Source organism: Tinamus guttatus, unplaced genomic scaffold (assembly GCF_059628265.1).
Source record: "Tinamus guttatus ecotype Peru unplaced genomic scaffold, ASM5962826v1 Tinamus_guttatus_pri_ptg000769l, whole genome shotgun sequence".
NCBI classification, from domain to species: Eukaryota; Metazoa; Chordata; class Aves; order Tinamiformes; family Tinamidae; genus Tinamus; species Tinamus guttatus.
In genome coordinates, this window is record NW_028289303.1 from 64,808 (window position 1) to 88,488 (window position 23,681).

Genomic DNA, 23,681 nt, shown 5'->3' on the forward strand with positions numbered 1-23,681 from the left:
CCCCAAAACAGCCCAAAATTGTGCAGAAAGCGCCCCGAAATGGTGCAGAAAAACACCCCGAAACGGCCCAAAACTTCAGAAAAACACCCCAAAATCGTGCGGAAAAACACCCCGAAATGGCCCCAAATCGTGCAGAAAAACACCCCGAAATGCCCCAAATTTGTGCAGAAAAACACCCCGAAACGGCCCAAATTGTGCAGACAAACACCCCAAAATATCCCAATTTTTGCATCCTAAATGTCTGTTAAACGGTCCTGAAAACACCACAAAAGGCCCCAAATCTGTGCAGAAAAACACCCCGAAATGGCCCAAAACTGCAGGAAAACACCCCAAAATCGTGCGGAAAGCGCCCTGAAACGGCCCAAAATTGCAGGAAAACACCCCAAAATCGTGCAGAAAAACACCCCGAAACGGCCCCAATTTTTGCACCCTAAATGTTTGCAAAAGAGTCCCCAAAAGTCCCTGAAACGCCCCAAATCTTTGCAGAAAAACACCCCGAAATATCCCAATTTTTGCACCCTAAATGTCTGCAAAAACACCCGAAAAACACTAAAAAATGCCCCAAATCTGTGCAGAAAAACACCCCGAAACGGCCCAATTTTTACAACCTAAATGTCTGCAAAACGGCCCCGAAAAACACCCCAAAATGCTCCAAAATTGTGCAGAAAAACACCCCGAAACGTCCCAAATCTGGGCAGAAAAACGTCCCGAAACGCCCCAAATTTGGGCAGAAAAACACCCCAAAATATCCCAATTTTTGCACCCTAAGTGTCTGCAAAACGGCCCCGAAAACACCCCAAAACGCCCCAAATCTTTGAAGAAAAGCACCCCAAAACGCCCCAAATCTGGGCAGAAAACACCCCGAAACGCCCCAAATCATTGCAGAGAAACACCCCAAAACGCCCCAATTTTTGCACAATAAATATCTGCAAAACGGCCCCGAAAAACACCCCCAAATGCCCCAAATCTTTGCAGAAAAACACCCCAAAATGCCCCAAATTGGTGCAAGGAGCCCCCATGCACCCTGAATGTCTGCAAAACACCCCGAAAAACACCCCAAAACGCCCTAAATCTGGGCAGAAAAACACCCCGAAACGCCCCAATTTTTGCACCCTAAATGTCTGCAAAATGGCCCCGAAAAACACCCCAAAAGCCCCAAAATTTGTGCAGAAAAGCACCCCAAAATATCCCTATTTTTGCACCCTAAATGTCTGCAAAACGACCCCGAAAAACAGCCCCAAAAGCCCCAAATTTTGCAGAAAAGCACCCCAAAATGCCCCAAATTTGTACACCCGAAATATGTGCAAAACGGACCCGAAAAACACCCCAAAATGCCCCAAATTGGTGCAAGGAGCCCCCATGCACCAGAAATGTCTGCAAAACACCCCGAAAAACGCTGAGCGCCCCAAAACCTGGCAAAAAACACCCTAAAACGCCCCAAATCCAAACGCCCCCATTTTTTGCACCTGAAAATGTCTGCAAAACACCCCGAAAAAACCCCCCAAAACGCCCCAAATCTGTGCAGAAAGCACCCCAAAACGCCCCAATTTTTGTACCAAAAATGTCTGCAAAAGAGCCCCGAAAAACACCCCGAAACGCCCCAAATTTTGCAGAAAAACCCCCCAAAAACGTCCCAAATTTTTGCAAGGAGCCCCCATGCACCCGAAATGTCTGCAAAACACCCCAAAACGCCCTAAATCTGGGCAGAAAAACACCCCGAAACGGCCCAAATCTGGGCAGAAAAACGCCCCGAAACGCCCCAATTTTTGCACCCTAAATGTCTGCAAAATGGCCCCGAAAAACACCCCAAAAGCCCCAAATTTGTGCAGAAAAGCACCCCAAAATATCCCTATTTTTGCACCCTAAATGTCTGCAAAACGACCCCGAAAAACAGCCCCAAAAGCCCCAAATTTTGCAGAAAAGCACCCCAAAATGCCCCAAATTGGTGCAAGGACCCCACATTTTGCACCCTAAATGTCTGCAAACAGGCCCCGAAAAATACCCCAAAAGGCCCCAAATCTTTGCAAAAAAAAGCACCCCAAAACGCCCCAAATTTGTTCACGCGAAATGTCCACAAAATGGCCCTGAAAAACACCCCAAAATGCCCCAAAGATTTGCAGAAAATCACCCCAAAACGCCCCAAATTGGTGCAAGGACCCCACATTTTGCACCCTAAATGTCTGCAAAACAGCCCCGAAAAACACCGAGTACCCCAAAACCTGGCAAAAAAACACCCCAAAACGCCCCAAATCTTTGCAGAAAATCACCCCAAAACGCCCCAAATTTGTGCACCCCAAATATGTGCAAAACGGACCCGAAAAACACCCCAAAACGCCCCAAATCTTTGTAGAAAAACACCCCAAAACGTCCCAAATTGGTGCAAGGAGCCCCCAATTTTTGCACCCTAAATGTCTGCAAAACACCCCAAAAAGCACCGAGCACCCCAAATCCCTGCAAAAAAGCACCGCAAATCACCCCAAATCTGTGCAAGGAGCCCCCAGGCACCCTAAATGTCTGCAAAAGAGCCCCGAAAAACCCTGAGCACCCCAAAACCTGGCAAAAAACACCCTAAAACGCCCCAAATCCAAACGCCCCAATTTTTTGCACCTGAAAATGTCTGCAAAACACCCCGAAAAACCCCCCAAAACGCCCCAAATCTGTGCAGAAAGCACCCCAAAACGCCCCAATTTTTGTACCAAAAACGTCTGCAAAACAGCCCCGAAAAACACCCCAAAACGCCCCAAATCTTTGCAGAAAAGCACCCCAAAACGCCCCAAATTTGTGCAAGGAGCCCCCATGCACCCCAAATCTTTGCAAAATAGCCCCAAAAAGCACCAAGCGCCCCAAATCTTTGCAAAATAGCCCCAAAAAGCGCCGAGCGCCCCAAATCTTTGCAAAAAGCGCCCCGAAACGCCGCCATGCACCCAAAATCCCGGGAAATCGCCCCAAAACGCCCCTCGGGAGCCGCAATGCGGCACGAGGGGGGGCCCCGAAATGGCCGCGAATTGCCCCAAAATGGGGCGGGGGGGGGAGGGGGGGGGGGCAAGAAGGAGCCTCCGGGACCCCCCCCATAAAGGAGCCCCCCCCAAATACCCCCCCCAATTGCCCCCCCTCCCCAAATACCCCCCCCAATTGCCCCCCCCAAATGCCCCCCCCAAATGCCCCCCCCCCAAGCAGCCCCCCCCCTTGGGGACACGGTGACGTCATCCGCTCCCCCCCCCCCCCCCGCCATCTGCTGCTCCGGTTTAATCCGGTCTCAGCCGCGGGGGGGGGGGTCGGGGGGGGATAAAGGATGGAGGGGGGGGAGGGGGGGGGAGGGGATTGGAGGGGGGGGGGCAGCGAGGGGAGCCCCATAGGGAAAAGGGGGGACCCCAAAATCCCCCCAATATCCTTAAATTGCCCCCCCTATATCCTTTAATTTACCCCCCTATATCCTTAAATTGCCCCCTCTATATCCTTAAATTTACCCCCCCCTTATCCTTAAATTGCCCCCCCATCCTTAAATTGCCCCCCCCCTTATCCTTAAATTTCCCCCCCCTATATCCTTTAATTTACCCCCCCTTATCTTTAAATTGCCCCCCTATCCTTAAATTGCCCCCCCATCCTTAAATTGCCCCCCTTATCCTTTAATTTACCCCCTATATCCTTAAATTGCCCCCTCTATATCCTTAAATTGCCCCCTCTATATCCTTAAATTTACCCCCCTATATCCTTAAATTGCCCCCTCTATATCCTTAAATTGCCCCCCCATATACTTAAATTGCCCCCCCATCCTTAAATTTACCCCCCCCTTATCCTTAAATTGCCCCCTCTATATCCTTAAATTGCCCCCCCATATACTTAAATTGCCCCCCCTTATCCTTAAATTTACCCCCCTATATCCTTAAATTGCCCCCCCTATATCCTTAAATTGCCCCCCATCCTTAAATTGCCCCCCCTTATCCTTAAATTGCCCCCCAATATCCTTTAATTTACCCCCCTATATCCTTAAATTGCCCCCTCTATATCCTTAAATTGCCCCCCCATCCTTAAATTTACCCCCTATATCCTTAAATTGCCCCCCCTTATCCTTAAATTGCCCCCCCCATATCCTTAAATTGCCCCCCCCCCCCATATACTTAAATGGGGTCACCCGCTTGGGGGGGGGTCGCATGGGGGGGGGGTCATTAAAACCCCCCCCGCGTTGTCATGGTGACCCCCCCCCCCGAGCATTTGGGGCGGGGCAAATATCGCCCCCCCCCCCCCCATAATAACGGGGGGGGGGGATTTCTAAGGGGGGGGGTTAAGGGGATCCCTATGGGGGGGGGATTCCGGGGGGGGGGGCTCATCCCGCCTTTAATTAACGCTGTTAATTAGCGGCATGGGCGGGGGGTGGGGGAGGGCTCCACCCCCCCCTCGGGGTTGTTAATTAACGCTGTTAATTAGCGGCGGGGGGGGGGAGGGGGGGGAAGGTTATTGGGGACGCGCAATGCGGAGCCGCGGGGGGGGGGGGCGGGGGGGGGGGACAAGGACACGGGGACACGCGGGACAAAAACCCCCCCACCCGGGTCCTTGCACACGCGGGATTTGCACACGCGGCGCCTCCTTTGCACGCACCTTGCACGCGCATTTGCACCCCCTTTGCACCCTCCTTGCACCCCCTTTGCACCCCCTTGCACCCCCCCTTTTGCACGCACCTTGCACCCCCCTTGCACCCTCTTGCACGCACATTTGCATTGCCCTTGCACCCTCTTGCACGCACATTTGCACCTCTTTTGCACCCCCTTGCACCCATTTTGCACGCACCTTTGCATTGTTTGCATTGCCCTTGCACCCCCTTTGCACCCCCCTTGCACGCACCTTGCACCCCCTTTGCACCCTCCTTGCACCCTCCTTGCACCCCTTTGCACCCCTCTTGCACCCCCTTTGCACCCCCTTGCACCCCCTTTGCACGCACCTTGCACCCCCTTGCACCCCCTTTGCACGCACCTTGCACCCCTTTTGCACCCTCCTTGCACGCACCTTGCACCTCCTTGCATCCCCTTGCACCCTCCTTGCACCCCTTTGCACCCCCTTGCACGCACTTTGCACCCCCTTTGCACGCACTTTGCATCCCCCTTGCATCCTCTTTGCACCCCCTTGCACGCACCTTTGCATTGCCCTTGCACCCCCTTGCACGCACCTTGCACCCCTTTTGCACCCTCCTTGCACGCACCTTGCACCCCTTTTGCACCCCCTTGCACCCCTTGCACGCACCTTTGCATTGCCCTTGCACCCCTTTGCACCCTCCTTGCACTCACCTTGCACCCTCCTTGCACCCCTTTTGCACGCACCTTTGCACCCCCTTGCACGCACCTTGCATCCCCTTGCACCCCCTTGCACTCACCTTGCACCCCCCTTTTGCACCCCCCTTGCACCCTCCTTGCACCCCCCTTGCACACCCTTTGCACCCCCTTGCACACCCCGCCAGCACCTTGCACACCCCCGCACCCCCGCACGCACCCGTTTGCACACCCGCTGTCACCTTGCACACCCCGTTACCACCTCGCACACCCGTTGCACACCCCGCTGTCACCTTGAGCACCCCCACCAGCACCTTGCACACCCATTGCACACCCCGTTACCACCTTGCGCACCCCGTTATCACCTCGCACGCTCCTTGCACACCCCGCTATCACCTTGCACGCCCGTCACATGCCTTGCACACTCCTTGCACCCATTGCACACCCCGCTAGCCCCTTGCACACCCCCGGACCCCCTTGCGCACCCCCAGACCCCCTTGCACACCCCGCTATCGCCTTGCACACGTTGCACACCCCTTGCACACCCCGCTATCGGCTTGCACACCCCGCTCGCCCTCGCACACCCGCTGTCACCTTGCAGACCCCTCGCACCCTTTGCACACCCCGCTAGCACCTTGCACACCCCTAGCACACCCCTTGCACCCCTTGCACACGTTGCACACCCCTTGCACCCCCCGCTATCTCCTTGCACCCCCGCTACCTCCTTGCACACCCCTTGCACACCCCATTATCACCTTGCACACCCCTCGCACCCCTTGCAGACCCCTCGCACACGTTGCACCCCCCGCTATCTCCTCGCACACCCCTCGCACACCCCATTATCACCTTGCAACACCCGCTATCTCCTTGCACACCCCATTATCACCTTGCACACCCTCGCACCCCTTGCACACGTTGCACCCCCCTTGCACACCCCTTGCACACCCCATTATCACCTCGCACACGTTGCACACCCCTTGCACACCCCTTGCAACACCCGCTATCTCCTTGCACACCCCTCGCACACTCCATTATCTCCTTGCACACCCCATTATCACCTTGCAACACCCGCTATCTCCTTGCACACCCCTCGCACACCCCATTATCCCCTCGCACACCCCCTTGCACACGTTGCACACCCCTTGCACACCCCTTGCAACACCCGCTATCTCCTTGCACACCCCTCGCACACCCGTCGCACACCCCACAGCGGCCCCCCCGTACCCCCATGGCTGCGGCTGTCGCGGACCGGACCGGACCGGACCAGGCGGCGGCTGCGGCGGAACCGGGACTGGGACCGGGACCCGGGGCCGCCGCCGTCTGGGCTGCGGGGGGGGGGGGCGGGCGGCAGCCAATCAGCGCGCGAGGGGCTCCCCCCGCCCCGCCCCCCCGCGCCGGCCCCGCCCCTTTTACTGCGGATTCACCTCCGGGATGGGGGGGGGGGCGGGGGGAGCCCCGAGAACCCCCCCCCGCAATGCGGACCCCCCCCATAACCCCCTATAGCCCCCCCATAACCCCATAGACCCCCCCGCAATGGGGACCCCCCCCATAACCCCCATAGACCCCCCAATAACCCCAATAACCCCCCGCAATGCGGACCCCCCCCAATAGCCCCCATAACCCCCCGCGATGCGGACCCCCCCATACAAACCCCATAGACCCCCCCCCCAATGCGGACCCCCCCCCAATAACCCCCATAACCCCCGCAATGGGGACCCCCCCCAACCCCCAATACCCCCCTCAATGGGGACCCCCCCCCCCAATAACCCCCCATAACGCGGACCCCCCCCTCATACAAACCCCATGGACCCCCCCGCAATGCGGACCCCCCCCCCGCAATAACCCCCTATAACCCCCCCCGCAATGCGGACCCCCCCCAATAACCTCCATAGACCCCCCCGCAATGCGGACCCCCCCCCAATAACCTCCATAGACCCCCCCGCAATGGGGACCCCCTCCTCAATAACCCCCCCCCTGCAATGCGGACCCCCAAAAAAGCCCCAATAACCCCCCCACAATGCGGATCCCCCCCCCAATAACCCCTATAACCCCCCCCTGCAATGCGGACCCCCCCCATGCACCCCTATAACCCCCCCGCAATGCAGAGCCCCCCCCAATAATCCCCAATAACCCCCCACAATGCGGACCCCCCCCAATGTACCCCCCCAATGCGGACCCCCTCCATGCACCCCAATAACCCCCCCGCAATGCGGACCCCCCCCAATAACCCCCCCAATAACCCCCATAACCCCCCCCGCAATGGGGACCCCTCCCCAATAGCCCCAATAACCCCCCCCCCCGCAATGCGGACCCCCCCCCTGCAATGCGGACCCCCCCCATACAAATCCCATAGACCCCCCCCCGCAATGCGGCCCCCCCCCCATGTACCCCCCCATGCACCCCAATAACCCCCCCGCAATGCAGGACCCCCCCCCAATAGCCCCCCCCTCCAATGCAGACCCCCCCCTGCAGCCCCCCATGCACCCCAATAACCCCCTGCAATGCAGCCCCCCCCCATATACCCCCATAGCCCCCCCATGGACCCCCCCCATAGCCCCCCTGCAATGCGGACCCCCCATGGACCCCCCAATAACCCCCCATAACCCCCCCGTGCCCCCCAATAACCCCCCGCAATACGGACCCCCCCCTCAATAACCCCCCATGCACCCCAATAACCCCCTGCAATGCAGCCCCCCCATAGCCCCCCCATGGACCCCCCAATACCCCCCCCGAAATACCCCCCCCCCGCCACGTGCCCCCCCCCAAGGACACCCCAACCCCCCCCCCATTTTACAGCCTTCCCAATGACCCCCCCAAAACCCCCCCCCGGGGTGCACCAGCCCCCCCCCCCCCTTCAGGACACCCCCAAACCCCCCCATCACCCCCCCGTTTCCATGGATACCCCCCAACAACACCCCAGGGCCCCGGCAACACCCCGCGACGCACAGTCGGACACCCCGATACAGGCGGACACTGTATCCCCCCCCCGCACCCCCCAAATGCCCCCCCCCCGTGTCTGTGTGTGCGACAACCGAACACCCCAAAACGACACCCCAAGGTGACACCCTGACGCACAACCAACACCCCGACCCCCCCGCGACACTAATTAGCGCTCGCTAATTAAATCCAGGATGGGTCTTTCCCCCTCCCCCCCGCCCCCCGGGTACCGCAGCATCCCCCGCTCCCCCCCCCCCGCGCCCGTCGCCATGGCAACGCGGCTGCCTGGCAACGGGATGGGGGGCGCCATGGCAACGGCGGGGCCTTAGCAACGGGGAGGGGGGGAGCGGGATGAGGAGACCCGCGGGGGGGGGGGGACCCCGCAGCGCCCCCCCCAGCCCCATAATTGCCCCCCCAGCCCCATAATTGCCCCCCCAGCCCCATATTTGCCCCCCCCCGCCCCATATTTGCCCCCCAGACCCATATTTGCCCCCCCTGCCCCATAATTGCCCCCCCCAGCCCCATATTTGCCCCCCCCCCCCCCCCTTTTGCAGCATCTTCCCCTTGAAACGACCTTGGGCTGCGGAACCGGGGGGGGGCGGGGGGGGGAGGAGATGGGGACCCCCCCCCCCCGCATCACGGGGGACCCCCCCCCCCCAAAATGAGGGACCCCCCCCAGGGGCAAAAAGGGGGGGGAAATGGGGGAAATGCCCCCCCCCCAGCACACGATGCCCCCCCCCGGGATTTGCCCCCCCCCCCCACGGGATTTGCCCCCCCCCCCACGGGTTTTGCCCCCCCCCAACACGAGGGGGGGGGTCCCGATTGGGGACCCCCCCTTTTCAGAGCATCCCATCCCGCTCCCCCCCCCCGCCGCGGTGTCCCCGGTGACGTCACGTCTGGTTGCCACGGCAACCGTCGACCGGCCTGGACCAGCTCATCCCAAGGCGGGGGGGGGAGGATGCCCGGGGGGGGGGGTGACCTTGAGGGGCGCCCGGGCCCCTCCCCCCTCATCCCCCATAGGAGGGGGCGGAGCTTCATGGGGGGCGGGGCTTTCCTTTCATTACCCCGCCCCCCCCCGCAAGCGTTGCTCCTTCTGCCTCGTTTGCATCTCGTTTGCATCTCATTTGCATCTCATTAGCGGCTCCCTCGAGCGCGCGGCGCCCCTGGTGGCCCCGGACGCCTGGGCCCTTTTTATGGGGGGGGGGGACACGGAAATGGGGGTGTCACCAAGGGGGGGGGGGGCACAAACGACACGGGCCGTAAAAGTCGCCGGTTTATTGGGGGGGGGGGGTCGCCCAAAGAAATGGGGCAAAAAAACGAAAAAACGGGAAAAAAACGGGGGGGGGGAAATAATAATAATAATAATAACAACAGCCCCCCCGCTCCCCCCCCCCGCGCGCTCCGCTGCCCCCTCCCCCCCGTGCGTGGATTGGGGGGGGGGTCTCGTCTGCCCCCCCCCCCCCGGTGCAGAGGGGGGGGGCCCCCCCCCCCCCCGGATCCTTCCAGGCACCACGTGGGGGTCCCATCCCCCCCCCGGGAAGGCACAGAGCAGGTTTTGGGGGGGGGGGGTGGAGATGGGGGGGGGGCTCCTTTGGGGGGGGGCTTTTGGGGGGGGGGTCCGGAGGGGGGGGGCGCGAGGGGGGGGGGTCTTTCCGGAGGGGGGGGGGTCGTTTGGGGGGGGGGGGTCCCCCGGGGGGGGGGGGCATCCGGAGGGGGGGTCGCCCGAAGGGGGGGGGGGTCGCCCCGGGGGGGGGGGGGTCGCCCCCAATCGCCCCCCCCCCCATTTCCTGGAGGGGGGGGGCGGCTCCTGGGGGGGGGGGGGCGTCTGGAGGGGGGGGGGGGGTCGCCCCCAATCGCCCCCCCCCCATTTCCGGAGGGGGGGGGCGGCTCCTGGGGGGGGGGGGCGTCCGGAGGGGGGGGGGGGGTTCGGAGGGGGGGGGGGGTCGCCCCCAATCGCCCCCCCCCCATTTCCCGGAGGGGGGGGGCGGCTCCTGGGGGGGGGGCGTCCGCAGGGGGGGGGGCGCCCCCAATCGCCCCCCCCCCCATTTCCCAGAGGGGGGGGCGGCTCCTGGAGGGGAGGGGCGTCCGGAGGGGGGGGGGGGTCCGGAGGGGGGGGGGGGGTCGCCCCCAATCGCCCCCCCCCCCATTTCCTGCAGGGGGGGGGGGTCGGGTCCCGGGGGGGGGGGGGGGGAGCGATTCGGGGGAGGGGGGGGGGGGGTCACTCCTGTTCGCGGCCCCCCCCCTCGGGGGGCGGCGCGGGGGGGGGCGGGGCGACGCGGGCCCCGCCCCCTCCTCCTCCTCCCCCCCCCCCCCGCAGGCGGCGACACTCGGGACAGACCCGCACGTGGGTGCAGGGGGGGGGGGGCGCCCCCCCGTCCCCCCCCCCCGAGTGGAGCTTCCCGTTGCTGAAACGCATCTCGCGGAGGGGGGGGCCGGTCCCGATCCCGGTCCCGATCCCGGTCCCGATCCCGGTTCCGATCCCGGTTCTGGTCCCGGTGCCGGTGCCGGTTCCGGAGCGCGGAGCGGGTCGGCGGCGCCGGCGGGATCGCGCCGGTTTGCGGCAGGACACGGCGTGCCGGAGCTCCCGGAGCATCTCGGAGCACAGGGAGAGCTGCGGGATGGAGGGACCCATGGATGGAGGGACCCATGGATGGACCAACCTTGAACATCCATGGATTGAGTGACCCATGGATGGACCAACCCATGGATGGAGCGACCATGGATTGATCAACCAATGGATTGACCCATGGATGGAGAGACCCATGGATCAACCCATGGATTGACCCATGGATGGAGAGACCCATGGATGGAGGGACCCATGGATGGAGGAACCCATGGATCAACCCATGGATTGACCCATGGATGGAGCGACTCATGGATGGAGGAACCAATGGATTGACCAACCCATGGATGGAGGGACCCATGGATGGAGGGACCCATGGATGGAGCGACCATGGATGGAGGGACCCATGGATGGAGCGACCCATGGATGGAGAGATCCATGGATGGAGGGACCCATGGATGGAGGAACCCATGGATGGAGGGACCCATGGATGGAGCGACCCATGGATGGAGAGATCCATGGATGGAGGGACCCATGGATGGAGGAACCCATGGACGGAGCGACCCATGGATGGAGTGACCCATGGATGGAACGCGCCGGTTTGCGGCAGGACACGGCGTGCCGGAGCTCCCGGAGCATCTCGGAGCACAGGGAGAGCTGCGGGATGGAGGGACCCATGGATGGAGCGACCATGGATGGAGGGACCATGGATGGAGCGACCCATGGATGGAGGAACCCATGGACGGAGCGACCCATGGATGGAGTGACCCATGGATGGAACGCGCCGGTTTGCGGCAGGACACGGCGTGCCGGAGCTCCCGGAGCATCTCGGAGCACAGGGAGAGCTGCGGGATGGAGGGAGCCATGGATGGAGGGACCATGGATGGAGGGACCCATGGATGGAGTGACCATGGATGGAGGGACCCATGGATGGAGCGACCCATGGATGGAGGGACCCATGGATGGAGCGACCATAGATGGAGGGACCATGAATGGAGGGACCCATGGATGGAGGGACCCATGGATGGAGAGACCATGGATGGACAGATCCATGGATGGACAGACCCATGGATGGAGGGACCCATGGATGGAGAGACCCATGGATGGAGGGACCCATGGATGGAGAGACCCATGGATGGAGGGACCCATGGATGGAGCGACCATGGATGGAGAGACCCATGGATGGAGGGACCCATGGATGGAGAGACCCATGGATGGAGGGACCCATGGATGGAGCGACCATGGATGGAGGGACCCATGGATGGAGAGACCTATGGATGGAGGAACCCATGGATGGAGCGACCCATGGATGGAGTGACCATGGATGGACCAACCTTGAACATCCATGGATTGAGTGACCCATGGATGGAGGGACCATGGATGGAGGGACCCATGGATGGACCAACCATGGATGGAGGGACCCATGGATGGAGAGACCCATGGATGGAGGGACCCATGGATGGACCAACCCATGGATTGACCAACCCTAGACACCCATGGTCAACCCATGATGGAGCAACCCTGGACACCTGGGTCCCCTCCACGGTCAACCATATTGGACCAACCCTGCAGCCCTGGCCCTCTTGTCCCCCCAACCCACCCTGTCCCCCGGCCCGGACGCCTGGGCCCCTCACCTCCTCGGTCTCGGCAGAGCGCCGCGTGGACCACACGAACTCCATGACGGCCACGAAGATGGCGACGATGAGGCCACAGACCAGCACCACGAAGATGCCCCCAATGTTCTCCATGCCCAACCCTGAGTAATGTGGGGTGGACGCTCAGCGCGGACCCCCCATTTCCACCACCCCAAAGGTCCTACCAAGCCCTCCTTGGTCTTCACCCTGACTCATCCCCTGCCCTGGGCATCCCGAGCATCCACCTTTGGCTCGGTGGTCCTCCTCCTTGGGGCAATGCCCTCCTTCCCACCACTTGCGCTTGAGGATCTCCAGCCGGTTGTTCTCCTGCAGCTGCAGGATGGCCAGGGTGATCTCGTCCCGGAACGGCGAGCCTGGACGGGGAGGTGACACCAGGATTGGACCCAACGCGGTGCCCGGTGGTGGCCCCGTCGCGTCCCTGTCCCCCTATCCCGATGCTGTAGGCCTTGGTCAACCCATGTTGGACCAACCCTGGACACCCATGGTCAACCCATGATGGAGCGACCCCGGACACCTGGGTCCTTCCATGGTCAACCCATGTTGGACCAACCCTAGACACCCATGGTCAACCCATGTTGGAATTCCCTAGACACCCATGGTCAACCCATGATGGAGCGACCCCGGACACCTGAGTCCCCTCCATGGTCAATCCATGATGGACCAACCCTAGACACCCATGGTCAACCCATGATGGAGCGACCCCAGACACCTGGGTCCTTCCATGGTCAACCCATGTTGGACCAACCCTGGACACCCATGGTCAATCCATGATGGACCAACCCTAGACACCCATGGTCAATCCCTGTTGGACCAAACCTGGACACCCATGGTCAATCCCTGTTGGACCGACCCTGGTCACCCATGGTCAATCCATGATGGACCAACCCTGGACACCCATGGTCAATCCCTGTTGGACCAAACCTGGACACCCATGGTCAACCCATGATGGAGTGATCCCGGACACCTGGGTCCTTCCATGGTCAACCCATGATGGACCAACCCTGGACACCCATGGTCAACCCATGTTGGACCATCCCTAGACACCCATGGTCAACCCATGATGGAGCGACCCCAGACACCTGGGTCCTTCCATGGTCAACCCATGTTGGACCAGCCCTAGACACCCATGGTCAACCCATGATGGAGCGACCCCAGACACCTGGGTCCCCTCCATGGTCAACCCATGTTGGAATTCCCTAGACACCCATGGTCAACCCATGATGGAGCGATCCTGGACACCTGGGTCCTTCCATGGTCAACCCATGATGGACCAACCCTAGACACCCATGGTCAACCGGACCAACCCTGGACACCCATGGTCAATCCATGATGGACCAACCCTAGACACCCATGGTCAACCCATGATGGAGTGATCCCGGACACCTGGGTCCTTCCATGGTCAACCCATGATGGACCAACCCTGGACACCCATGGTCATCCATGTTGGACCAACCCTAGACACCCATGGTCAACCCATGTTGGAGCGACCCCAGACACCTGGGTCCTTTCATGGTCAACCCATGTCGGACCAACCCTGGACACCCATGGTCAATCCATGTTGGACCAACCCTAGACACCCATGGTCAACCCATGATGGAGCGACCCCAGACACCTGGGTCCTTCCATGGTCAACCCATGTTGGACCAACCCTGGACACCCATGGTCAACCCATGATGGAGCGACCCCGGACACCTGAGTCCCCTCCATGGTCAAGCCATGTTGGCCCAACCCTGGACACCCATGGTCAACCGGACCAACCCTGGACACCCATGGTCAACCCATGTTGGACCAACCCTGGACACCCATGGTCAATCCATGTTGGACCAACCCTAGACATCCATGGTCAAACCATGTTGGACCAACCCTAGACACCCATGGTCAACCGGACCAACCCTGGACACCCATGGTCAACCCATGATGGAGCGACCCCGGACACCTGAGTCCCCTCCATGGTCAACCCATGTTGGACCAACCCTGGACACTCATGGTCAATCCATGATGGACCAACCCTGGACACCCATGGTCAATCCCTGTTGGACCAACCCTGGACACCCATGGTCAACCCATGATGGAGCGACCCCGGACACCTGGGTCCTTCCATGGTCAACCCATGTTGGACCATCCCTAGACACCCATGGTCAACCCATGTTGGAGCGACCCCGGACACCTGGGTCCTTCCATGGTCAACCCATGATGGACCATCCCTAGACACCCATGGTCAACCCATGATGGAGCAACCCCAGACACCTGGGTCCCCTCCATGGTCAACCCATGTTGGACCAAACCTGGACACCCATGGTCAACCCATGATGGGGCAACCCGGACACCTGGGTCCTTCCATGGTCAATCCATGTTGGACCAACCCTGGACACCCATGGTCAACCCATGATGGAGCGATCCCGGACACCTGGGTCCTTCCATGGTCAACCCATGTTAGACCAACCCTAGACACCCATGGTCCACCCATGATGGAGCGACCCCAGACACCTGGGTCCCCTCCATGGTCAACCCATGTTGGCCCAACCCTAGACACCCATGGTCACCCCATGATGGAACAACCCCAGGTGGCCCCGCCGCGTCCCCGTCCCCCTACCCAGCGGCATCCCGATGCCGTAGCCCTTGGTGTCCAGCAGGCCGCCGATCTGGGTGAGGTTGCAGTTGTGGCGCCGGTGGTACTCGTTCATGGTGGACTCCAGCAGGAAGGCGTACTTGGAGTTGAGGACCCGCGCGATGCCCTCCTCCGTGCTCTTCACGAAGACGCTCGGCTGCTTCGACTGCATGTAGTTCCACATGCGTTGGTAGGTCTGGTACCGCGAGTTCTGGGGGGACACGGCGTGGATCACTTGGGTTGGGTTGACTTTTGTCTACTGGGGTTGCTTCGTCTCATTGGGTTGACCCAGATCATCTCGGATGGAGTTAGGTCTGCCCAGATGTTTTGGGTTGGGTTGACCCATGGTGGGTTGTTTGTGTTGATTCTGCTTGTTTGGTTGGGTTGGGTCGAGTTAGGCTTGTCCAGCCACTCTGTATTGGGTTGGGTTGACTGCCATGGGGTCGGTTTGGGTTAGGTTGAACCAGCGGTTTTGGCTGGGTTGGGTTGAGTTTGGCTGGTTCTGTTGGGTCGAGCCAGGCTGGGTCGGGTTGAGTTTGTTCTATTGGGTTAGGCTGGGTTGAGTTGGGTTTGTTCTGTTGGGTTGAGTTGAGTTTGTTCTGTTGGGTCAGGCTGGGTTGAGTTGGGCCAAGTTGGGTTTGTTCTGTTGGGTTGGGTTGAGTTTGTTCTCTTGGGTTGGATTGAGTTGTGTTGAGTTGGGTTGAGCTGGGTTGGGCTGGGCTGCATTGGGTTGAGTTGAGGTAGGTTGGGTTGAGTTGGGTTGGTTTGAGTTGGGTTGGGTTGAGTTGGATTGGGTTGGGTTGGGTTGAGTTGCATTGAGTTGGGCTGGGTTGAGTTGGATTGAATTGGGTTGAGTTGGGTTGGGTTGAGTTGAGGTGGGTTGGGTTGAGTTGGGTTGGTTTGAGTTGGGTTGGGTTGGGTTGAGTTGGGTTGGGTTGAGTTGGGCTGAGTTGGGTTGGGTTGAGTTGGGTTGACTTGAGGTGGGTTGAGTTGGGTAGGGTTGAGTGGGTTGGGTTGAGTTGGGTTGAGTTGGGCTGGGTTGGGTTGGGTTGAGTTGAGTTGGGTTGGGTTGAGTTGGGTTGGGTTGAGTTGGGTTGAATTGGGTTGGGTTGAGTTGGGTTGAGTTGAGGTGGGTTGAGTTGGGTAGGGTTGAGTGGGTTGGATTGAGTTGGGTTGCGTTAATTGGGTTGGGTTGAGCTGCATTGAGTTGGGTTGAGCTCGGTTGGGTTGGGCTGCGTTGGGTTGAGTTGGGTTGGGTTGAGTTGCGTTGGGTTGGACGCCCCTTCCCACCAGCCCTAGAACCTCACCTGGAAGAAGGTCATGGTGGAGCCGGCGTGGATGGTGCCGTACTCAATATTGGTCTGGTCGGCCAAGTCATCGGCCGACTCGATGGGCACCTCCATCCGCTGCACGGTGAGGAACGCCGCCAGGTTGGCCGTGTAGGAGGAGATGATGATGAGCGTGAAGGCCCACCTGCGGGATGGCACCAGGGGATGAGCCGGGATGTCCCCAGGCCGGGTCCCCGGCCCCGTTGTCACCACCCCACCGTCTCACCAGACCCCGCTGACGCAGCGGGTGGACAGGGCGCGGGGCATGATCTCGGAGCCCTGTTGCATGAAGCCGCCGACGGGGAACCAGAGGCTGTTGCCCAACGTGTACTGGTTCTCCAGGAGGTTGTGGCGCTCCCGCAGGCAGGGGTGCGGGTTGTACCACTCGTAGGGGCTCAACCTGGCACCGGGGGACGCTCCGTCAGGGACCTGGGGGGTCCCTCTGCCACCCCCGGGGCTCTGGGAGAGGGATGTCCCCATGGAGGTCTCCCCATGGAGATCTGGGAGAGGGATCTCCCCATGGGCTGGAGGTGCCACCTTGGAGCTGAGAATGGGATTTGGGGGTCCCACATGGATTTGGGGGTTTCCACATGGGTTTGGGGGTCCCATATGGGTTGGGGGGTCCCATAGGGGTTGGAGGTCCCACATGGATTTGGAGGTCCCACATGGGTTGGGGGGGTCCCACATGGGTTGTGGGGGGTCCCACATGGGCTTGGAGGTCCCACATGGGTTTGGAGGTCCCACATGGGTTGGGGGTTCCCACATGGGTTGGGGGGGTCCCACATGAGTTGGGTTGGTTTGAGTTGAGTTGGGTTGGGTTGCATTAGTTGGGTTGTGTTGGGTTGGTTTGAGTTGGGTTGGGTTGAGCTGGGTTGGGTTGAGCTGCGTTGGGTTGGGTTGGGCTGGGTTGGGTTGGGTTGAGTTGGGTTGGGTTGAGTTGAGTTGGGTTGGTTTGAGTTGAGTTGGGTTGGTTTGAGTTGGGTTGGGTTGGGCTGGGCTGCGTTGGGTTGAGTTGAGTTGGGTTGGGTTTGGTTGAGTTGGGTTGGTTTGAACTGGGTTGGGTTGAGTTGGGTTGGGTTGGGTTGAGTTGGGTTGAGTTGGGTTGGGTTGAGTTGAGTTCTGTTGAGTTGGGTTGGGTTGAGTTGAGTTGGGTTCGTTTGAACTGAGTTGGGTTGGGTTGAGTTGGGTTGGGTTGAGTTGGGTTGGGTTGAGTTGGGTTGAGTTGGGTTGGGCTGGGCTGTGTTGGTTTCAGTTGAGTTGGGTTGGGTTGATTAGGGTTGGGCTGGGCTGCATTGGGTTGGGTTGGGTTGGGTTGGGTTGAGTTGGGTTGGGTTGGGTTGAGTTGGGTTGGGTTGAGTTGGGTTGGGTTGGGTTGAGCTGGGGGGGTCTATGCGGGTCTCACCGGGCGGCCAGGAAGAGGACGCAGCTCACGGCCAGGTAGGCGAGGAGCATGAAGAGCCACACGGCGGGCGAGAAGGGGTCTAGGAAGGAGAAATACCCCGGCTTGCGGCCCTGCGGGGACACGGCGTGAGACCCCCCCGCGGCTCGCCGGGACCCCCCACCCTGGCCCGGCCCGGCCCGGCTCGGCCCGGCCCGGCCCGGCGCCCCCCCTACCATGTGCACGCGGTAGAGGATGCTGATGCCCAACGTCATGAAGGGCTTGGAGAAGTCGATGACCTTCTCCCGCTCCGCCGTGATGGTGAAGGCGGCCACGGCCAGGTCGGCCTTCTGGGGGGGGGGGGACACCATGAGGGGGGTGTCAGACCCATCTCCACGCCAAAACCACCCCATGGGGTGACCCAAACCCTATGGGGCCACCGGGACCCCCACGATGGTGGTATCACCCACAGGGTGTCCCCAAGTGCCCCTCTATGGTACAACCAGGTCCCCCACCACCCATGGGTGCCTCAAGCCCCACGGAGCTCCCCATAGGGTGGTCCTGAGCCCCACGGGGTCCCCCACAAGTGTCCTCAAGCCCCACGGTGCCCCCAAGACCTTCAAGATCCTCAAGTGTCCTCAAGCCCCAAAACCTTCTAGATCCTCAAGTGTCCTCAAGCCCCCCAAGATCCTCAAGTGCCCTCAAGCCCCAAGACTTCTAGATCATGGTGCCCCCCAAGACCTCTGAGAACAAGGGGCCCCCTTCAAGACCTTAAGACCCGCCCCTATAGCGCTCCGCCCCCAAAGCCTACCCAGTTGATGAGACCTTCAAGATCATCAGGTGCCCTCAAGCCCCAAGACCTTCAAGATCCTTAAGTGCCCTCAAGCCCCAAGACCTTCAAGTTCCTCAAGTGTCCTCAAGCCCCAAGACCTTCAAGATCCTCAGGTGCCCCCCAAGACCTTCAAGATCCTTAAGTGCCCTCAAGCCCCAAGACCTTCAAGTTCCTCAAGTGTCCTCAAGCCCCAAGACCTTCAAGATCCTCCGGTGCCCTCAAGCCCCAAGACCTTCTAGATCATGGTGACCCCCAAGACCATGGGACCCCCCTTGAAGCCCATAAGACCCGCACCCATAACGCCCCGCCCCCAAGGCCTACCCGGTTGATGAGACCTTCTAGATCATCAGGTGCCCTCAAGCCCCAAGACCTTCAAGATCCTCAGGTGCCCTCAAGCCCCAAGACCTTCTAGATCCTCAAGTGTCCTCAAGCCCCCCCAAGATCCTCAAGTGTCCTCAAGCCCCAAGACCTTCTAGATCATCAGGTGTCCTCAAGCCCCAAGACCTTCTGGATCCTCAAGTGTCCTCAAGCCCCAAGATCTTCTAGATCATCAGGTGCCCTCAAGCCCCATGACCTTCTAGATCCTCAAGTGTCCTCAAGTCCCAAGACCTTCTAGATCATCAGGTGCCCTCAAGTCCCTCAAGATCCTCAAGTGCCCTCAAGCCCCAAGACCTTCTAGATCCTCAAGTGTCCTCAAGCCCCAAGACCTTCAAGATCCTCAGGTGCCCTCAAGCCCCAAGACCTTCTAGATCATGGTGCCCCCCAAGACCATGGGACCCCCTTGAAGCCCATAAGACCCGCCCCCATAACGCCCCGCCCCCAAGGCCTACCCGGTTGATGAGCTCGCCCACCATGCCGGTCCAGGAGCCGTTGGGCTCGGGCGCCCCGTAGAGCCCGTCCTCCACCAGCTTGATGTGGAAGCGGAACTTGAGGAGCCCGGCCAGCTCCTGCAGCATGTCCACGCAGAAGCCCTCGTAGCGCTCGGCGCCGCCCGCGCCCCCCACCCGCATCACGTAGGGGTTCTCCTGCGGTGGCCATGGGGAGGGGGGGTCATGGGTGGTGGCCACCCCCATGCGAGAGCCCCGTCCCGCGTGGTGGGTTCACCCGTAGGGTAGAACAGAGCGGGTGGTGGGACCTCCAAGGGTTCTGTGGAGGGGACACCCGAGGGCGCCGTGGATGGAGGGCCCATGGAGGGGACATTGGGACATCCGAGGGAACCATGGGTGGAGGTCCCATGGAAGGGACATTGGGACATCCAAGGGCACCATGGATGGAGGCTCCATGGAAGGGACATTGGGACATGCCATGGATGGAGGCTCCATGGAGGGAACATTGGGACACCCAAGGGAACCGTGAGTGGAGGCCCCAATGGAGGGGACATTGGGACACCCAAGGGAACCATGAGTGGAGACTCCATGGGAAGGACATTGGGACATCCGAGGGAACCATGGGTGGGGGCTCCAAAAGAGGGGACCTTGGGACATCCAAGGGCACCATGGGAGGAGGCTCCATGGAAGGGCCACTGGGACATCCAAGGGAAGCATAGATGGAGGCTCCATGGAAGGGACATTGGGACGCACCATGGATGGAGGCCCCAATGGAGGGGACATTGGGACACCCAAGGACACCATGGATGGAGGCTCCATGGAAGGGACATTGGGACATCCGAGGGAACCATGGATGGAGGCTCCATGGAGGGAACATTGGGACACCCAAGGGAACCATGAGTGGAGACTCCATGGAAGGGACATTGGGGCACCATGGATGGCGGCTCCATGGAAGGAACATTGGGACACCCAAGGGAACCATGGGTGGAGGCTCCATGGAAGGGAACATTGGGACACCCAAGGGAACCGTGAGTGGAGGCTCCATGGAGGGAACACTGGGACACCCAAATGAACCATGAGTGGAGGTTCCATAGAAGGGACATTGGGGCATCCAAGGGAACCATGAGTGGAGGCTCCAATGGAGGGGACATTGGGACACCCAAGGGCACCATGGATGGAGGCTCCATGGAAGGGACATCGGGACCGCCAAGAACTACATGAAGGGAGACTCCATAAAGGGGACATCGGGACACCCAAGGGGTCCATGGATGGAGCTGGGGACCCCCAAGGGCACCAAGAATGGAGCATCCCATGGAGGGGACCCCCAAGAGCACCAAGGCTGAAGACTCCATGGAGGGGAACCCAGGACCCTCCAAGTGACCCCAAATGGGGACCCTTCTCCAGGGTCTCCCCCTTGGAGACCACAGCAGGTCATGATGGGAACCCTTCATGCCATGGAGACCCCCAGGAGGGGATGGAGCCCCCCAGGAGGGCCCAGCCCCATGGAGACCCCCCCGGCACCCCCCGAGCTCACCAGGATGGTGGTGATGATGAGGGTCTTGTTGGCCAAGCTGTCGGACGCGTTCATGGCCAACGTGGTGGTGTTCATGGCCAGCGTCCGGTTGGAGTACCACACGCCCACCTAGGGGACACACGCCGCGATGGCGGGGGACACTTTTTGGGGGTGGCCGCGGGGTCCCATGGGGGTTGTCTCACCTGGCGGTGGCCGTGACGTCCCTTCTCCAGGACGTGCAGGGTGTAGTTGGTGCGTTGGCCCTTGCTGTTGAACTCCACGCGGCCCGTCAGCCCGTCGTACTCTACCTGGGGACAGGGGGGACGGTTGGGGGGGGACGCGTGGGGACACGTCGCAGGGGGTGGCGCGAGGACAGGGACACGAGGACGTCAAGGATGGAGATAGGGGGGACGTGCTGGGGACTCCTAGGGAGGTTCTGGGACCCCTGGGAGGTCCAGGGGGGCTTTGGGAGGTCCAGGGGGGCTTTGGGAGGTCTCCAGGTGGTTCTGGGGACCCCAGGGAGATGGGAGGACCTCAGTGGAGGTCTGGGGACCTCAGGGAGATGGGAGGAACCTTCCAGGAGGTTTTGGGACCCTCCTGGGAGCTCCAAGGAGGTTCTCAGACCCTTCGAGGAGGTTCTGGGGGCTCCAAGGAGGTTCTCAGACCCTTCTAGGAGGTTTTGGGGACCCCTGGGTGCTCCAGGGAGGTTCTCAGACCCTTCCAGGACGTTTTGGGGACTCCTGGGAGCTCCAAAGAGGTTCTCAGACCCTTCGAGGAGGTCCCGGGAGCTCCAAGGAGGTTCTCAGACCCTTCCAGGACGTTCTGGGGACTCCTGGGAGCTCCAAAGAGGTTCTCAGACTCTTCGAGGAGGTTCTGGGGACCCCTGGGAGATTGGAGGGCCCTTGTAGGAGGTTTTGGGGGCTCCTGGGAGCTCCAGGGAGGTTCTCAGACCCTTCCAGGACGTTTTGGGGACTCCTGGGAGCTCCAAGGAGGTTCTCAGACCCTTCCTGGAGGTTGTGGAGACCCCTGGGACCTCCAAGGAGGTTCTCAGACTCTTCCAGGAGGTTCTGGGGACCCCTGGGAGCTCCAAGGAGGTTCTCAGACCCTTCGAGGAGGTTCTGGGGGCTCCAAGGAGGTTCTCAGCCCCTTCCAGGAGGTTCTGGGAGCTCCAAGGAGGTTCTTAGACCATTCCAGGAGGTGTTGGGGACCCCTGGTTGCTCCAAGGAGGTTCTCAGACCTTTCCAGGATGTTTTGGGACCCCTAGGACCTCCAAGGAGGTTCTCAGACCCTTCGAGGAGGTTCTGGGGGCTCCAAGGAGGTTCTCAGCCCCTTCCAGGAGGTTCTGGGAGCTCCAAGGAGGTTCTTAGACCATTCCAGGAGGTGTTGGGGACCCCTGGTTGCTCCAAGGAGGTTCTCAGACCTTTCCAGGATGTTTTGGGACCCCTAGGACCTCCAAGGAGGTTCTCAGACCCTTCTAGGAGGTTTTGGGGACTCCTGGGAGTTCCAAGGAGGTTCTCAGACCCTTCCAGGACGTTCTGGGGACTCCTGGGAGCTCCAAGGAGGTTCTCAGACCCTTCGAGGAGGTTCCGGGAGCTCCAAGGAGGTTCTCAGACCCTTCTAGGAGGTGTTGGGCACCCCTGGGTGCTCCAGGGAAGTTTTGGGGACTCCTGGGAGCTCCAAGAAGGTTCTCAGACCCTTCCTGGAGGTTGTGGAGACCCCTGGGACCTCCAAGGAGGTTCACAGACTCTTCCAGGAGGTTCTGGGGACCCCTGGGAGATTGGAGGGCCCTTGTAGGAGGTTTTGGGGGCTCCTGGGAGCTCCAGGGAGGTTCTCAGACCCTTCCTGGAGGTTGTGGAGACCCCTGGGACCTCCAAGGAGGTTCTCAGACTCTTCCAGGAGGTTCTGGGGACCCCTGGGAGCTCCAAGGAGGTTCTCAGACCCTTCGAGGAGGTTCTGGGGGCTCCAAGGAGGTTCTCAGCCCCTTCCAGGAGGTTCTGGGAGCTCCAAGGAGGTTCTTAGACCATTCCAGGAGGTGTTGGGGACCCCTGGTTGCTCCAAGGAGGTTCTCAGACCATTCCAGGAGGTGTTGGGGACCCCTGGGTGCTCCAGGAGCCGTTGGGGACCCACCATGCGCAGGTAGTTCATGAGGCTGGTGCCGTGTTGCCAGATGCTGGCCGAGTTGCAGGCCAGGGGCCGGACGCCGATCTCCTGGCTGCGGTTGAGCTCCCGCACGGCGCCCACCACCACGTGGACCGCGTCGAACATGAGCGCGGCCGAGAGCTGCGGGGACGGGGACGAAGAAGGACGGTGGGGATGGAGGTGAGGATGAGGACGGAGGTGAGGATGAGGATGAAGATAAGGATGAGGATGGACGTGAGGATGGACGTGAGGGTGAGGATGGACATGAGGATGGAGGTGAGGGTGGGGATGGACGTGAGGATGAGGACGGAGATGAGGACGGAGATGAGGATGGAGATGAGGATGAGGATGAGGATGGAGGTGAGGATGGAAGTGGGGATGAGGATGGAGGTGAGGACAAGGATGGAGGTGAGGACGAGGATGGAGGTGAGGATGGGGAGGCAGGTGAGGATGGAGGTGAGGACAAGGACGGACGTGAGGATGAGGATGGAGGTGAGGATGAGGACGGACATGAGGATGGAGGTGAGAGTGGGGATGGACATGAGGATGAGGACGGAGATGAGGACGAGAATGGAGGTGAGGATGAGGATGGAGATGAGGATGAGGATGGAGATAAGGATGAGGATGGAAGTGAGGAAGA

General features: G+C 60.7%; 1 protein-coding gene across 1 annotated transcript in view; it reads right to left on the bottom strand.

Annotated features, from left to right (window-relative positions):
- Positions 1–1,066: 1,066 nt before the first annotated feature.
- GRIK5 (glutamate ionotropic receptor kainate type subunit 5) overlaps positions 1,067–23,681 on the bottom strand; it is a 41,924-nt gene continuing 19,309 nt past the window's right edge. Inside the window, exons 8-19 of the mRNA XM_088537427.1 lie at positions 23,026–23,182; positions 21,106–21,206; positions 20,924–21,031; positions 19,393–19,587; positions 17,967–18,080; positions 17,755–17,864; positions 16,579–16,752; positions 16,332–16,497; positions 15,010–15,235; positions 12,641–12,769; positions 12,396–12,517; positions 1,067–1,072 (exon numbers count right to left, since the gene is read on the bottom strand). Coding sequence (XP_088393553.1) covers positions 1,067–1,072; positions 12,396–12,517; positions 12,641–12,769; positions 15,010–15,235; positions 16,332–16,497; positions 16,579–16,752; positions 17,755–17,864; positions 17,967–18,080; positions 19,393–19,587; positions 20,924–21,031; positions 21,106–21,206; positions 23,026–23,182 — 1,608 coding nt within the window. The remainder of the gene's footprint in view (positions 1,073–12,395; positions 12,518–12,640; positions 12,770–15,009; positions 15,236–16,331; positions 16,498–16,578; positions 16,753–17,754; positions 17,865–17,966; positions 18,081–19,392; positions 19,588–20,923; positions 21,032–21,105; positions 21,207–23,025; positions 23,183–23,681) is intronic.